General features: G+C 48.7%; 1 protein-coding gene across 1 annotated transcript in view; it reads right to left on the minus strand.

Annotated features, from left to right (window-relative positions):
- The window catches only part of LOC134911916 (calcium/manganese antiporter SLC30A10-like), a 62,216-nt gene extending 55,321 nt beyond the window's left edge, over positions 1-6,895 (minus strand). Inside the window, exons 1-2 of the mRNA XM_063919864.1 lie at positions 6,490-6,895; positions 5,682-5,710 (exon numbers count right to left, since the gene is read on the minus strand). Coding sequence (XP_063775934.1) covers positions 5,682-5,710; positions 6,490-6,895 — 435 coding nt within the window. The remainder of the gene's footprint in view (positions 1-5,681; positions 5,711-6,489) is intronic.
- Between the last annotated feature and the right edge of the window lie 10,919 nt (positions 6,896-17,814).

Raw genomic sequence — 17,814 nt, forward strand, 5'->3', positions numbered from 1 at the left:
CATGGAAGGCCCAGGACCACAGGATGTGTGGCTCTTGGAATCACTAAAAGTGAAATAAGTTCGGAATGAAGAACTCCCACTCTCAGACGAACTGGTAGAGTCCTTAGAGCAATAACTGTATCAAAAATTTTACTGCCATCCACGGCAGTTAAGGAAAAGGAGGAAGGAAGTCTCTCGGTGGGTAGGGACCACCGTTTAACATAGGCTTCGGTAATAAAGTTCCCAGCTGCTCCGGAATCCAGGAGGGCAATGACGTTCTGATAACGTTGAGCAACTTGAAGCGAGACTGGGAGATTACAATCTTGAGGAGATGGAGAGGAGATCATTACTCCTAGCCGGCCCTCTCCTTGGCGAGCTAGGATTTGGAGTTTTCCCGGACGTTTGGGACAGGCATTAATAGTGTGAGACGGAGCTGCACAATACAGACAGAGAGACTCAGAGAGACGTCTTCGGCGCTCAGCAGGAGTTAAACGGGAACGGCCAATTTGCATGGGTTCATCTTTAGTTGGTGACAGTTGGCGAGGAGGAGGAGCAGAAGATTTTGGAGCAGATGATCTTCCACGCTCAGTTGCTCTCTCTCTGAAACGTAAGTCAACTTTTGTACAAAGTGAGATTAGCTCATCTAACTTGGAGGGTAAGTCTCTGGTAGCTAACTCATCTTTAATACGCTCGGATAAACCATGCCAGAATGCAGCATACAGGGCCTCGTCGTTCCATGCCAGTTCAGATGCCAGGATCTGGAACTGTATAAGATATTGTCCTACAGTATGTGATCCCTGGCGTAAACGGAGAATCTCAGACGAAGCTGAAGTTACCCGGCCTGGCTCGTCGAAGATGCGCCTGAATGTTGACACGAATGCAGTGTAAGAAAATAGCAGGGTGTCGGACCTCTCCCATAACGGTGATGCCCAGTCAAGGGCTGAGCCACTGAGAAGAGAGATGATGTAGGCAATTTTTGTACGGTCACTGGGAAAATTGCCAGGTTGTAGCTCAAACTGAATCTCACACTGGTTGAGAAATCCCCTGCAGAATCTTGGAGATCCGTCAAATTTTGCTGGCGTTGGAAGATGAAGACGTGGAGCAGAAACGGGTAAGGTGGGTGGGGTTATAGTTGGAGTCACTGTGGTTGACGCCCCAGATGCGCCTGATCCACGGAGAGTTGTCTGAATCCCATCCAGCCGAGTAGAGAGATCCTGGAGACAGCGGATGATGTGGCCCTGTGCAGCCTCCTGATGTTCAAGTCGGGCTGCTAGTTCTTGCATCGGCCTGGCCGCTTGATCCTGGTCTCCGGCTGGATTCATTTGGTCAGTGCTTACTGTCACAACTGAGGGCCTGAGCTGACGGAAGGCAGCCTCAGTTGTAGGGGCTGAGATGTACCGGAACCTGGGAGGTTGTATCAGACCCCTGGACATGTAAGTAACATGAAGAGAAACCGCCCGAAGGCGTGACCACGACAACTTGAGTAAAAGTCAATGATATTTATTTATGACAAACTCCATGCATCACAGTAGCAGTAAAAAGTAACATAAAAATCAGCAGAGAAATAATAATACAGTTCCTGGGTACTACAGGGTGGCAGGGGCCACAGAGCTCTGGTGGTATGAGACAGTTCTTATTATCTGCAAGTTGGAAAGTCCTTACCAGGCTCAACTGTAGCAATGAGGAAAGCCCAGGGTCGTACCAGCTGGTGTTCCAGGGAAAGCTGGACTGCTGTAGATAAAATGCTGCTGTGGGTACTGGTTAGAACCAGACAGGTGTTGGCACGGAGTGGATACTGACTGGAACCAGTTAAATAATAAATAAAGCTTGAGAGCAATGCAAAGTAGATGAAATGTAGAATTTGAGAGCGGAGAAATAATAATACCGGTGGAGAGTGGTAAACTGCAGAAAGGACACCGGCCCTTTAAGAGAAGCTGTACACTGCTGGAAGCTGAGCTGGAAACAGGTGATGTTGTAGCTGGAAACAGGTGAGTCCAGAATGGATCGGAGAGTCAGGCTACACCGCAGGTGGAATGCTGGTGCGGGTCTCTATAGCAGAAGTCTGGAGACAGGAGCTGGAACCTGAAAGACATTCACAGAAGAGAGACAAACTGGAACTAGGTTTGACAACCAAAGCACTGACGCCTTCCTTGCTCAGGCACAACCTATTTATACCTGCAGCAAGGAAGGCATTGGCTAGGCAATTATGCAAATTAATAATACTGACAACGGATTGGTAGGAATGATCAGCTGACAGAATCCAAGATGGCTGCGCCCATGCAGACACTTGGAGGGAAGTTTGGATTGTAATCCATGTGGTCTGGAAAACAGTAATGGCGGCGCCGGCCACCGGAGACAGGAGACGCCAGGCTGACAGATGCACATCCGACCACGCGGACACAGCGGAGGCCGCGGCTGACGTAATCGCCACTCTAAATGCAGAAGCTCAGGGACGGCGGCGGAGGCCGCGGGAGACGCCATGCCAGATGTATAAGGCGTTACTGTGACTGCGTCCAGAGAGACAGGAGAGGATGCGGGAATGTGCACATCAGGATAACAGATGGGATCCGGTCCTGGAGCGCTGAGCCAGCCTTAGGAGGCATCTGATAGGTAAGAAATGGCGTCCAGATACCCGGATCGTGACAGACTTGTTTTAAGGACATTACATCAAAGTTGGATCAGCCTGTAGTGTGTTTTTTCAGTTTAATTTTGAGTGTGACTCCAAATCCAGACCTCCATGGGTTAATAAATTTGATTTCCATTGATAATTTTTGTGTGATTTTGTTGTCAGCACATTCAACTATGTAAAGAACAAAGTATTTAATAAGAATATTTCATTCATTCAGATCTAGGATGTGTTATTTTAATGTTCCCTTTATTTCTCTTACGTCCTAGAGGATGCTGGGGACTCCGTAAGGACCATGGGGTATAGACGGGCTCCGCAGGAGACATGGGCACTCTAAGACTTTAGATGGGTGTGAACTGGCCCCTCCCTCTATGCCCCTCCTCCAGACCTCAGTTAGTTCCTGTGCCCAGAGGAGACTGGATGCATTACAGGGAGCTCTACTGAGTTTCTCTGAAAAGAATTTTGTTAGGTTTTTTATTTTCAGGGAGCACTGCTGGCTACAGGCTCCCTGCGTCGTGGGACTGAGGGGAGAGAAGCAGACCCACTTTCCTGGACTGATGGGCTCTGCTTCTTAGGCTACTGGACACCATTAGCTCCAGAGGGTCGGAACACAGGTGTCGTCCTCGCTGTTCGTCCCGGAGCCGCGCCGCCGTCCTCCTCACAGAGCCGGAAGATAGAAGCCGGGTGAATATATGAAGAAAGAAAACTTCAAAGGCGGCAGAAGACTTCAGATCTTCAGAGAGGTATCGCGCAGCGCGCCATTGCTCCCACACACACACACACAAGGCACAGCAAGGGTGCAGGGCACAAGGGGGGCGCCCTGGGCAGCAATAATTACCTCAAATAAGACTGGCACCAGTATCGGATACTGCGGAGGCAGTATATTATAAAACCCCCGCCAGTATAAAAAAATGAGCGGGACCGAAGCCCGCCGTCGAGGGGGCGGGGCTTGATCCTCCAGCACTAACCAGCGCCATTTTCTCCACAGCATTGCAAAAGAAAGATATTGGCAAGGAAAAGCTGTCTTGTACATTTGCATTTTTCTCCCAAAACATATCAAATATACGTTAAAACCGGCTACAGGAGAGCACGCCCACATCTCGTCACTGCTATAAAACGCTGCAATGTGTAAGGAAGTACCTGGACAAATCTGTATGTTACGTAGTGTTTAATAAAGGTGTTATTTCTCACCTAAATATACTACTATAGTGATAGGACTTCTCCAGCTTACATGCCTTACTGACCGTACTGAGAAGTGTGGCTGGATTTATTCGTCTGATCAACAGGGAAACATCCAGAAGATCTTACTGTGGTTATTACAGTCTGTTGCAGATATGATTTTTTGAAGCTTAATTTTCATACACACACACACACACACACACACATATATAGTGTGTGTGTGTGTGTGTGTGTGTGTGTGTGTGTGTGTGTGTGTGTGTGTGTGTGTGTGTGTGTGTGTGTGTGTATATATATATATTTAGACATAAAGAGTATACTATAACTTATTACACTCTCAGGTGCTTGTTTATCTCCACCCTGTAATAGATTTCTGCAGTGACCCATCAGGCACCCCTAAATGTGTGATTGGGGACGTGTACCCCATTTGGAGAATACACACCCACGGCATGACAATGATGGGACCCTTGTCCGCACACCCGTCAGAGGCAATCCGCGATTCCTGTGCTGTGAGTGGGACCTCTGCACCTGTCACCAGGTACTATAGTTTGGGCCACTCTTCCGGAGCAACTGCTGCACCGCTCTCAGGTCTGACGGTACCTTCTCCAGGCTACAGCTCTTCCCATAGATGTTCCATAGGGTTCAGAGCAGGACTCACAGAGGCCACTGCAGAATAATACAACGTGTATTTTTGTGTCATTATCCTGTTGGATATTTTTTTCTATTTTCATGTTCTTTGCTTTATTCTATGAACTAGGAAGGCATGCAGGTATCCAGGTGTACATGAGACAATGGTTTTCCACGACATCACTTTGTCCATGACTGTCTATATAGACACATAGGGGTGAATTTACTAAGATGGGAGTTCTATGTAAGATGGGATTGCCCATAGCAACCAATCATATTCTACTTCTCATTTATCTAGCACCTGCTAGAAGATAATACATGCAATCTCATTGGTTGCTTAGGGCAACATCCCATCTTATATAGAACTTAGTAAATATACCCCATAATGTGAGCCTGGAGGTCACCACCTGCATTCCTCTACAATTCAACAAAACCTGCCAAGTGGCCCCCAGAGGTAATAATTGCCCGCCCCTATGCTAGATCCTCTAACAGGGAGGGGGAGATAATACCCCCCCCCCCCCCCCCCCCTTCCCAGAGGCTGCCAGGCGTATGCTGGGGGACTATCCGGGCTCTCTTTAGTTTCGCATCCACGTCCAGATCACCATACACCTCACTTTTCAGGAGAGGTCAGACAAGCACAGTTCCTGATAGCGCCCCCTTGCGTTCATACCCCGCCTTTTCTCTGGTAGCGCCCCCTTGCGTTCATACCCCGCCTTTTCTCTCTCATATGTTGTTTCAAGACTAATAAAATGTAATAAGTAAAAAACAGAAGATAGTTTTGTCCTCGGATGAAGTTACATCGGGTTCTGCCCCATAGCACAGAGCAGTAACCGGTCTGTACTAGAGACTTATTAATGAGGAGAAGACTGAACTCTACACCGCGGTTACAGAGAAGCGGGAATCCTGCGGGAACATTCTGACGCCATCACTCCTTCTCACATGAACTTTAGAGCCATTTTATAGAGTAGAAGTTACTTTACCAACCACGTGACGGCCCAACGTGGAGATAAGGGAGACTTTTCACCCAACACACCAGGGTGTTCCCTGCATAATGTGGGAAATACTATGACAGCTAAAAGACTAGGGATAGATATATATATATATATATATATATATATATATATATAGATATATATACTGTATAGAGAGAGAGAGAGCATGATAGATCTAGGGAATTACTCAAGCTACAGTATACTATATTCTGAAAAAGTAGAAGCCTTGGGATGCGCGTGTGTGTGTATATATATATATATATATATATACACATATACACACACACTGTATAGAGAGAGCATGATAGATCTGGGGAAAGAATCAGGCTACACTATATTATGAGAAAGTAGATTTGCTGAAGCAGGACAATACAAGGGATAAATATGGACAAAGGAGAAACGGCTGCGCTGTTCCCTATAGGCGCACACACAGTGCCTTTCCGGCAGCGCTCAGGTGCTACTGCACATCGGTAAATTAATCACTTAGGCGCTTTGGCAGTTTTTTAGTAGTTCAATACAAGGGATAGTCAGAGAAATGACAATGATACAATGTGTTGGAGATTATATATTAGTGAATGTTAATTTCATTTGTTCCAACAGAGGTTCCAGTGACCGGCGACCACGTTCTGCACAGACACAATAAGGAATGAACATTTCTTCCTAAATATCGTCTATTACCTGTGAGCGCACGCTATATTATATATATTATAGTGATTGCAGTGCTGGAGACAGTCCGCGAAAAGGTGATTATAATGGGCAGAGTATTATCTCCAGCGATCGGGTTTGCTTGGCTGCTTAATGAAAAGCGATATAGGAAAGTAGTTCAGAAGAAATAATGGTAGAATAGCGCACAGTCAGCAGTGGTCAGACCACGGAGAACAGGCCGCAGACCCGTCCTGAGCAGGCTGTCCCTAGTGACGCACATGCACTTCCTGCGCAGAACCCTCCACTCGCTGGCAGAGGAAATGCTACATTTATTATATTGTCAGTAACTATTTCTGCTCGCTAGAATGAGCATTTATTATTAGTAGGATCATTATTTACCTTGTTCCGGTTCCAGATTATCGCTTGATTTCTTAGGTAGACAGCAGTCCATAAAGATGAGATAGTTTATTATATTGATGGCCAGGCCCACGACTCCTACGATCAGGACCAACAGGGCTTCATCAGTCTTCTGTGGATCTATGAACCTCTTGATGGCCTCCACCAGGATGCTAAACATCAGAGCGGTGGCAAAGACAGCATTGCCGAAACCTCCAACTGCGTCTGCTCTGAGGAAGCCATACGTGTTCCTCTGGTGCCACTGCACCCGACTGTAATGGACCCCCAGCAATGAGATTATCATGGAGATGAGGTGGGAGAGAACGGCAAAGCCATCAGAGGAGAGTGACAGGGAATTCCCTATGTACCCCACTGCCAACTCTACTACAAAGAGGAAGAGGCTGACCACACACATAAGCACCAGGCGGGCGGTTCTCCCCGTGTAGCGACCCATAGCTGGACTCACACCTTCCCTTCTATAAGTTACAGTCTCGGCTGAAGAACTAATATATACGTTTTGCCAATCACAGCATATCAACCCAGAATCTTTTTATGGCCCTGTAAAATAATAAAGGCCCATGTAAGTGAAGGTATATTACACAGGTTCAAGAGGAGCGAGGGGCGCAACACCCAGCGCAGACACTGAACCTGCTTTATAACCTCATAACGAGTATTAGGAGATAAGACAACTTGTTGCTGGTAAAAGCAGAACTATATAACAGAACATAGTACAGCGGGTTTACCTCAGAAAATCTGTTATTTTGCTATTTTGGGGATTTAGTGTATAGCAGTTTATTACAGGATTTTACTTACGTTTATTGTTCACTTGTTTTATTGCCGTCTGTTAATCATCAGGTATGACAATTTAGTCTTATAAGAAGCTGGTCAAAAAGTCCAGCAAAGCCGCTGTGGCATTATTTTCTATACACGGTCACTATAAATGAAATGGACACTTTCTACGTTTTAAAAAAACCCAAAATATTATTTATATAGTCAAAGTACTTACATGATACAAGGCAGCCACCGGGAGGGGGGGAACTGTGAGGACTGGTGTCCTGGCCCCTTACAGAGAGAAGGGCCCCTGTGTCTTACTGCCAATAGCTGGACAGCTGCACCAGACTGTGACACAACAGCGGGCTGATGCACAGGGAGGATTTCTTACAACAAGCCTTCCCTGTGCACCAACTCAATCTTAACGATTCCTGCAGGTCCGCAAGGCTCCACCTCTATGTACCATCACATTGTATGACCTCACATATTGCAGCAACATTTTTTCTCAGTGGGAGGGGCCCTTTCTATTTTGTCAGTCCCAGCCCAACAATTTGTGATGGCAGCCTTACATGGATATGTAATATTGGATGCGGCAACCAACAGGCACTATTCCCACTCGTGGGTATCTACGACATCCATAGAGTGGGAACAGAACCTGTGGCGAGCGCAGCTGTCAGTATGGTGACTGGCGGTCTCCCAACTGCCGGTCACATGCACCCAACCCTGTAGTATATGTATAAGATTCTATAACTAAAGGTGCGCACACATGGTGAGATTTATCCTTGCAAATTTTTATTATTATTATACTTTATTTATATGGCGCCACAAGGGTTCCACAGCGCCCATTACACAGTGTGACCAGACGGTCCCGTACGACAGCCCTCACCGCTTTCGTGTCCCGTCCCCAGTACACAGAATGGAGTTGTACATCACACCGGACCTGGCCACATAGAAGATTCCGGCTTACCGTCAGTAACCACCTGTTACTGACTCCACCCACTGTGCAGTGGGCGGGTACTACGCTGCCACCACCAAACTCCTAACCTGCTGTGGCGTCTGGAACCACGGTTCTGCTCTTTATGCATCGACACGCCGCCTTACCACACCTGTGTTGTGTTGACAAATCCCCACTAGTCACTTGACTAGGCCTCTACCCGGTAGTTGGCTGGAGGCGGAGCTTGGAGACGCTGGTTACACCCTGGACAGCAGGAAAACGGAGCTAGGTTTCGCCTAGCCCTGCAGGTCACAAGATGAAGCGGTCATCTTGAGGCAGATGATGTTTATTTGCTCAAATGGTCTTAAAGACTTTTCCCTATTGCTAGGGGCAACACCAGTACAGCAAGATGTTACAGCAGAATGAAAATGGTATAATACACTTTTCATGGGGCAGCTGCCCTCCTTTTATCCTACTCCAATACACAATACCACAGGGGGTAAGTCCGCCCTGTGGTTTACAGCCAATCAATGTTTACCCATGGGCTGTGCATGCCTTGGTCACATGCACAGCTAACATTGTTCTCTATAGACACTGGGGAGTGGTCACTCTCCTTTGACTGTCCCATCCTGGAGGATCTGCCCCACTGCCGTTCAGTCTAGGCTGAGGGAAGTTTTCCCGCCTAAACTTACTTCCAGAAATCTGCCCGGGACCTAGCCCACTGTCTGCAGCCTGGATTCAGGCTCCATTGCTGGGCAGCCTAGATCTCCGGTCAGGGTTTCCTGTCCACCACGGGTGATCTCTGTGGAGCTCCAGAAAACTGCTCAGCTTATTGGAAAGCTGAGCTCCTCTTCTCTCTCCCCATTCCATTTTTAAGTTTTAGGCTGGAGGAGAAGGCATTCTGTTTTGTGGGGAATGGTCTGGGGGACTCCAACAGCCTGCACAGCCATGGATTCCCCCCTCCTGGGACACAAAACCAAGTAAGTGCATGTTTACATTAAATACACTTCACATACATTTCTGTAAATATACAGACAGGTACTGACCTTAGGACATGTAAGGCCCTACGGACACGTCACCAGAGGACAGCCTCTGGTCGCCTCTGCTTTGGGCCTACCCCTGTCTCCTCCCACATGGTGCCCCAGGCACTGCACCTCTGTCATTCCTATCCGGCAACTGTCTGTCCTAACTGTCAGACCTGCCCTCCAATCCTCCTCTGTTGAACTATGACTCGGGAAACCTACCCTGTCACCTAGGTCTGCTCCTACCTCCATATCGACTACCTGTACCACAGTGATGGCGGCCAGACCACCAGCCACTGGATCCTGTGTGGCATCCACTACAGGGAGGCTGCGTGTGTTCCCTGATCTACTGTGTACAGGCAGGGGACCTGCTATGTCAACAGCAACTTGCTGCAAGGGTTCTCCTATGGGCAGAGGCCCAGAGACAACACAAACGCTGGAGTGACCCAGCTGCCAACGCATGGCACCGACTTTACAGTTGGCCTGGGCATCATCCGACATTCCAGACCAGGGTGAACTCTGGGACAGTCACTTCAGGGTACGGTCTATCTCTGGGTTACTGTCCGAAGGGGTTTCACTGGCAACCGATACCGGTTGCCCAGGAAAGTTCCCTGAGGGGACCAGTTAGACACATTCTCTATCTGGTCTATCCCCTCCCACTTTCCTGGCTATCCTGTACCCTAACCCTTCCCGCCAGGTCACACTTCCTGCCCCAACCCTGTCAAGGCCGCTGCCAGAGTGGCGCCTCATGCCTTTCAGGCGTGGGTCAGAGAGCTGAGCCTCCCTAAACTCCTGCCTGCGGCCCTAAATCTCTCCCAAATTGTGACACTGTACAGGGGGATCTAGGTGGGCACTACTAGGGTCAGTCTGGTAGGGGTCAGTCACAGAAAGGTCAGTGTGGTTTCTCATACTCAACGCCGGAGTTGGAAAACCACTTAGGTCAGGAGCATCATTGGCACCACCACAGGATCAAATGAGCTGTAACCAACATCCTCTGCATTGCTAGGGGACGTAGGCATACCAGAGGCAAAAGGCATGTGGGGTCGATGTGCTGATCTAGCCGCTGTAATATTTTCCTCTGGGCTGGTTGAGGCTGTGGTTGGCTGTCTGGCAGTTGTCTAGCAGCTGTAGTCTTTTCCTCTGGGCTGGTTGAGGCTGTGGTTGGCTGTCTGGCAGTTGTCTAGCAGCTGTAGTCTTTTCCTCTGGGCCGGGCTGGAGTAGCTGATGTCAGTGGTGGTTGTAGAACTGGACTCCGGGGAATGGCACCAGCAAAACTGGTGACGAGCCCATCACCCAGATCATTTCCTAGGACCACATCAGTTGGGAGACCATCCATGACGGCAACTTCTCGCAACTCTGATCCAGCTCCCCAGTCCAGGTAGCCTGTTGTCATGGGAACTTCTTTCTCTGTTCCATCTACCAGGGTGATCTTGGCAGTGCGACCCTGCAATACTGCAGCAGGATCTATGAGGTGGGGGCTCACCACAGTGATTGGGGCCTCAGAGTCTCTTAGGCCTTCCCCCTGCAGGAGTCCCACGTGGACCAGCTGCAGGTGCCTCCACATATTGTGTAGGGGCTGTTTGGCCATGCAGGTGACTCTCTCCACAGAGTGCACCTGTTTCTCGCCACACTCCATCGGACTGACTGGAGGGGGAACAGTCTCTGTAGGCTCATCTCCACTCATCAAACAAGCGAGCCGGGCTCCAGCACTCAGATTTGGGGCACGGGTCTGGGGTGCTTGGGATGCAGGACAGTTTATCCTCAGATGTCCAATTTTCCAGCAGCCATAGCACTTCTTCTCTAGTCGTGGCACCGGTGGTCTCTGATCACTTGCAGGGACACTGCAGTGTGGTTGCTGGCTAAGAGCACCTGGGTTGGAGGACACTTGTTTTTGGGGGTTATGAGCTGAAGAGGGTTGTCCCCCTGGTGGTACAGTCTTTTGGAGCTGGCTGCTGGCTGGGCGCTTCTGCCCCTGTGGCCGAATTGCCACATACTTGTCGGCTAACTGGGCAGCCATCTTTAAGCTGGGTGGCTCCCGGTCTAGCACCCACTCCTTCAATTTTGGGGTGCAACTACGATTGACCTGATCTGCAGGGAGTAGTTCTATCAGTGTATCCCATGTAGTGGCTTCAGAATCCTTCACCCACTTCACCACGTACTGCCGCAGCTGGGTGGAGAACTGCTCATGGGTGCTGTTAGGGTTCTTGGGCAAGTCTCTGAACTTCTTCCTGTAAGACTCTGGAGTGATGAAGAATCGCTGGAGGAGGGCCTTCGCCACTTCACCGTAATCCCCACAGTCCACCGTGGCCACTCCTCGATAGGCCTCTCCATGCAGAGTGGGCACAAGGTGTCTCACCCACTCTGACTTGGGTAAACCATGTAGTTTACAAGTACTTTCAAAAACTTTTAAATGTCCATCAATATCTACATTACGGTCTGCAAACTTTGCAAACGGTATACGTCCCGGGGCACCACGGGCAATGGCTCCCGGGGCACCACGGCTTGTGATGCCCACTCCGCATGCCACATCCAAATGACAGACATGCGTTCTTGCTCCATTGCCCTTTCCCCCAATTCCACTAGCCAATCTGCTAGGGTATCCGTGCCCCCCCTCACCCCCCGGGACATAAGGATTGCTGGGAAACATGGCTGTTGCTAGAGGGGCCGGGCTTGTGGGTCTCACCGGTTCCTTACGGAGGTCCACTTGTCGGCCATCATCTTTGATGCCGAAGCCTTCAGTGCTTTCCACCTCCTCCCGACTTGACTCCTCCAAGCTCATGAGCGCCGCCTTCATGGCGCTCTTGGACGCGTTGTAAGGGATCTGCACACCCTTATCCCGACACACAATCTTCAAATCGTCCTTAGACATTCCGCTGAAGTCCGTCACCTTGTGTGTTCTCCTGCGCTGCAGTTACTCCTCTCCTGAGTAACTCGGCTTCTCCAATCTGCTGACCAAAAAGCAGCCTGGGATTATCCCACCGCTATGCCATCAATTTCTGTGACCGGACGGTCCCGTACGATAGCCCTCACCACTTTCGCGTCCCATCCCCAGTACACAGAATGGAGTTTTAGGTCACACCGGACCTGCCCACATAGGGGATTCCCGCTTACCGTCAGTAACTGCCTGTTACTAATTCCACCTACTGCGCAGTGGGCGGGTACTACGCTGCCAAACTCCTAACCTGCTGTGGAATCTGGAACCATGGTTCTGTTCTGTATGCGTCGACACGCCGCCTTACCACACCGGTGTGGTGTTGACAAATCCCCACTAGCCACTTGACTAGGCCTCTACCCGGAAGCTAGCTCAAGGCAGAGCTTGGAGACCCTGGTTACACCCTGGATAGACGGAAAACGGAGCTAGGGTTCGCCTAGCCCTGCAGGTCACAAGATGAAGCGGTTGTCTTGAGGTAGATGATGTTTATTTGGTCAAATAGTCTTAAAAAAGACTCTTCCCTATTGCTAGGGGCAACAGCAATACAGCAAGATGTTACAGCAGACTGAAAATGGTATAATACACTTTTCATGGGGCAGCTGCCCTCCTTTTATCCTACTCCAATACACAATACCACAGGGGGTAAGTCCACCCTGTGGTTTACAACCAATCAAGGTTTACCCATGGGCTGTGCATGCCTTGGTCACATGCACAGCTACCATTGTCCTCTATGGACAGTGGGGAGTGGTCACTCTCCTTTGACTGTCCCATCCAGGAGGATCTGGATACGCCCCGGTGACATTCAGTTTAGGCTGGGGGAAGTTTTCCCGCCTAAACTTACTCCCAGAAATCTGCCCTGGACCTAGCTCATTATCTGCAGCCTGAATTCGGGCTCCAGAAAACCACTCATCTTGTTGGAAAGCTGGGCTCCTCTTCTCTCTCACAGACAGAGAGGGGGGTGCAAATCCCACCCCTACATTTCCCTTCAGCACACTAAAAATTGTGTTTTAGTAATAGCCTTTATCATGAGGCTTACTGTGACAAATTACATGGCCCTATGTGGGCACTGCTATTATATAGTGTTAGGACTGCTGACATCGGAGAAGCCTTGAAGTGACTCAGCAGCTTAAACATGTGTTTGCAAACATGTGTAAACTAATTCTCTGAATTTCTATTACCAGATAGGTTTAGGTATGGTTACAGGTAATTTTTAGTATGCTGAAGGAAATGTAGGGGTGGGATTTGCAACCCCCCCTCTCTGTCTGTCTGCGACCCCTCCCCCTTTCCAGCACCTGATACATAATTATCTCCAGGAATGACCGAGCAACTACCATTGTTTGTCTACTCCTCTTCTCTCTCCCCATGCCATTTTTAAGTTTTAGGTTGGAGGAGAAAGCATTCAGTCTTTAGGGAAAAGGTCTGGGGGAATCCATCAGCCTGCACAGCCTTGGATTCTCCCCTCTTGGGACACAACAACCAAGTAAGTGCATTTTTACATTAAATACACTTCACATACATTTCTGTAAATATACACTGAGCCTGTGGCTCCACATACCCAGGCACTGCAGTGCCTCATCATACAATATATTAATATTACATTTAAATCCATTGTTTTGTTTTTAAGACTGTGCCCAGCGCACAGCGCTGGGCTCCCCTAGCCCTGCAGCTTAGCTGCTAGGGCTCTTCCCATGCTGGAGGTATGGGGCTGGCTTCCCCCGTCCTCCAGCCTACGTGGACACTGCCTGCCACTGGGGCCCAGTGCGGCACTCACTCAGTGGCCTCACCCCCCTGATCGGAAGCCCGGCAGCTCAGGACGCTCGTACCGGCTGCAGCGGCTCTGTGCTCCTATAGCGATGAGGCGCCGGGAGCATAGCTCCCAGACCCCAGCGCTCAACATCCTACATACACCCCTGCCGCTAGGGAGTCATGTAGCCCGGTCCCCTGTGTGCGCTGCTGAACTCTGTGGGCTTGCCACAGCGTCCGGCGGTGATCCGGGCTGCGGCGCACCCCCCTTCTGAAGTTCGGCGGCTCGGGATGCTCATCCTACCTGCCATGGCTTGGTGCCTTCTTGTAGTGCTCCCAGACCTCAGCACACACAGAGCAGCTCTCCCTTCTTCCCTGGCGCGCACACACAGGTCAGCGCGCCAGGGGGCTGTACTCATTGCCGTGGTCCGGGACAGCGGCGCAACAATAAAACACATTTTAAAACACACGGCGACTAGTGCCCATACAGTTTAAAGATGGCGCCTAGCGCCAGTGCATTTTCAAAAGTGGCGCCAAGCGCCCATTGTCTCTCAAAATGGCGCCGGGCACTTAAGGTTTAACCCCTTCAGTGCCACGGCCACCATTACACATGTGGCTGGGGGGTCTCTCCAGCCACACACAGTACACAATCAAATGAGCAAACAAGAAAACAGCACTTACAGTTCAAGACAATATAGGACAGGTATGGAAAACTCGGGGTCAGGTGACATCAGAGGTAGTGTGGAGTATTAGATTGTGTAAGTAAGAGAAGGAAAGGTGAGCTTGCAATCTAAAAGGTGAGGGGCTAACAGATTGAGGTGACACAAAAGGGGCAGACAGTGAGCATAAACAAGAGGGTTAGGAGGAGCGTTGGCTGGGATTGGTGAAGAAGTGGGTCTTGAGAGCCCGTTTTGAAGTTCTGTAGAGAGGTGGAGAGGGAGAGGTAGGGAATTCCAGAGATAGTGAGCACCACGTGCAAAATCTTGGAGGTAGGTGTGGGAAGAGGTGATCAGTTGGCAGGAGAGATGGCGTGCATTAGCAGAGTGAAGAGGATGGGTGGGAATGTAGAGAGAGATAAGGTCAGAGATGTAAGAGGGAGAAGAGTAGGTGAGGACTTTGTAGGCGAGTGTGAGAAGCTTGAATTGGATTCTGAAGGGGAAGGGGAGCCAGTGAGGGGCTTGTAGGAGAGGGGAGGTGGATGTAGTGCGTTTGGTGAGGAAATATACGTTATGGTAAGAACTTACCGTTGATAACGTGATTTCTCTTATGTCCACGGGTATCCACAGGATAACATTGGGACATTGTCGAGCGACAGTGAAAATGGCACCAACACGGTCACGAGCCTTCTGGCCTCCCAGGATGCACTGGGGCCTCCACTATATAGTCCCGCCCACTGACTCAGTCAGATCAGTTCTTTCCACAGCGATTTTAGGCAGGAACATTAGGTAGTGATTAAGGGGAGCCCAGGAAAGGGCACCCTTTGCTTAACCAAGTTCAAGCACGCATTCAGTCAGTCAGCATCAGGTTCATACACGGCTGCAGCCAGTGACCAGTCAACAAAATAACCTTTGTAATAACTAGCCACACGTGTATATAGTGGAAAGTTAAAGAGCAGAGAGATAGCTTTATTTCCTACCAGCAGTACATTATAAAGTGATACCAATTAACATATCGTGTCGTCGTTTCCTGGCACGAAGCTTAATCCTATTGGCTAATAAAACTTCTATCTTATACGTAATATATTTTGCCAACGTCTATATTTTTTTATATGTGCTCTTAAGTGGAATAACTAGGGGGTTTTGCTAACCTCAAAACCTACATATGTCTGGTTATATTTTTACACCTGCTATACCGCAAACTGACAAATACCCTTTGAAGCTCACATGTCTAGCTGCTGACATTATATTTCTGCTAGGAAATTACCGTAAAATATATCTTAGATAAAGGTCATAACTTCACAATGTGGGTTCAAACAAAATGCAGTGTCTGTACTTTTTCCTGTTTCAATTCTAAGCTGAAAAACAATTTGAAACAATTTGTCAGATAAAATGGAGTCTTATGAACAAATATGGCTTCCATCTTTATCAGTAGAGACCTGTACAGGCGATAAGAACACACATGCACACCCTTCCATACAAGAAGGAAGAGGTTTAGTGATTGTCTAGATCCTCAAGTCAGATGCATCAGGGTGGGATCCCTGTGGATACCTGTGGACATAAGAGAAATCACCTTATCAACGGTAAGTTCTTACCATAACGTATATTTCTCTGGCTGGATCCACAGGATAACATTGGGATTCCCAAAGCCATTTTAGTGGTGGGGACACTCCTGATTGCACAGGAGGACCTTTCGCCCGAAGTCTGCGTCATGAGAGGCAAAAGTATCCAAGGCATAATGTCTGATGAATGTGTTTATGGAAGACCATGTGGCTGCCCTACATATCTGTTCTGCTGAAGCACCCTGCTGTGCTGCCCAAGAAGGACCTACCTTACGTGTAGAGTGAGCAGAGACATTAGCCGGAATAGGGAGATCTGCATGAGAATAAGCTTCTGATATTACCATTCGGAGCCATCTTGCCAACGTCTGTTTACTAGCAGGCCAACCTCTCCTATGGAATCCGTAGAGGATGAAGAGAGAATCTGTTTTCCTGATGGCACTAGTACGATCTATGTAGATTCTTAAAGCTCGGACTACGTCCAGCGACGCTTCTCCCGCAGATAGTCCCGATACCTGAAAAGCTGGGACTACAATCTCTTCATTCAGGTGAAACTTTGATACCACCTTTGGAAGATAGCTAGATCTCGTTCTGGGAACTGCTCTGTCTGGAAAAAAAACTTAGGAAAGGAGACTTACATGATAATGCTCCCAAATCTGACACTCTTCTGGCTGACGCCATTGCCAGTAAAAAAAGAACTTTAACCGTTAACCACTTAAGATCTGCTCTCTCAAGTGGTTCAAACAGAGGACCCTGGAGAAATTTAAGAACTAAATTCAAATCCCAGGGAGCTGCAGGAGGAACAAATGGAAGTTGAATATGTACTACTCCTTGAAAAAACGTATGTACATCCTGTAAATCAGCAATTTTCTGCTGAAACCATACAGTTAACGCTGAGACTTGAACCCTCAAGGAAGCAACTTTCAACCCTTTATCCAATCCTGCCTGAAGGAAATCCAAAATCCTAGCTACTTTAAAAGATCTCGGACTGAAATTTTTTCCAGTACACCAGTGAATATAGGCTTGCCATATTCTATGATACACACGGGCCGAAGAAGGCTTTCTTGCTCTAAGCATAATTTGGATTACGTGTTTCGAAAATCCTTTACCCTCTATGATAGAGGTTTCAACAGCCACGCCGTCAAAGATAGGCGATCCAGATGACTGTGACAACAAGGACCCTGCATTAGCAGATCTGGACGTTGAGGGAGCAGTATCGGTGCTTCCATGGACATTCTCAACAGATCTGTGTACCAATTTCCTTCTTGGCCAAGCTGGAGCTATTAGAATAATTGCTCCTTTTGCCTGTTTTATCTTTCTCACTACTCTGGGTAACAGAGATATTGGAGGGAACAGATATGCCAGCTGAAACCTCCATTCTACTGACAGTGCGTCTACCAGGACCGCTCCTGGGTCCCTTGTTCTTGATCCGTACCTCGGAACTTTTTTGTTTAGACGACATGCCATAAGGTCTATCTCTGGTAGACCCCATATGTTCACCAGTGTCTGAAACTTCTGGGTGTAGTGCCCATTCGGTTTCCTGAATGGTGTGCTGACTGAGAAAGTCCGCTTCCCAATTTAGTACACCCGGGACAAATACTGCTGACAATGCCGGGAGATGGAGTTCTGCCCACTTTAGAATGGGAGTTACTGTACTTCCTCCATCAGACTCTTGCTGTGAGTTCCTCCTTGATGATTGAGGTATGCTACTGCCGTCGCATTGTCTGAGCGGATCTGGACTGGTCTTCCTTGTAGA

Source organism: Pseudophryne corroboree, chromosome 4 (assembly GCF_028390025.1).
Source record: "Pseudophryne corroboree isolate aPseCor3 chromosome 4, aPseCor3.hap2, whole genome shotgun sequence".
NCBI classification, from domain to species: domain Eukaryota; kingdom Metazoa; phylum Chordata; class Amphibia; order Anura; family Myobatrachidae; genus Pseudophryne; species Pseudophryne corroboree.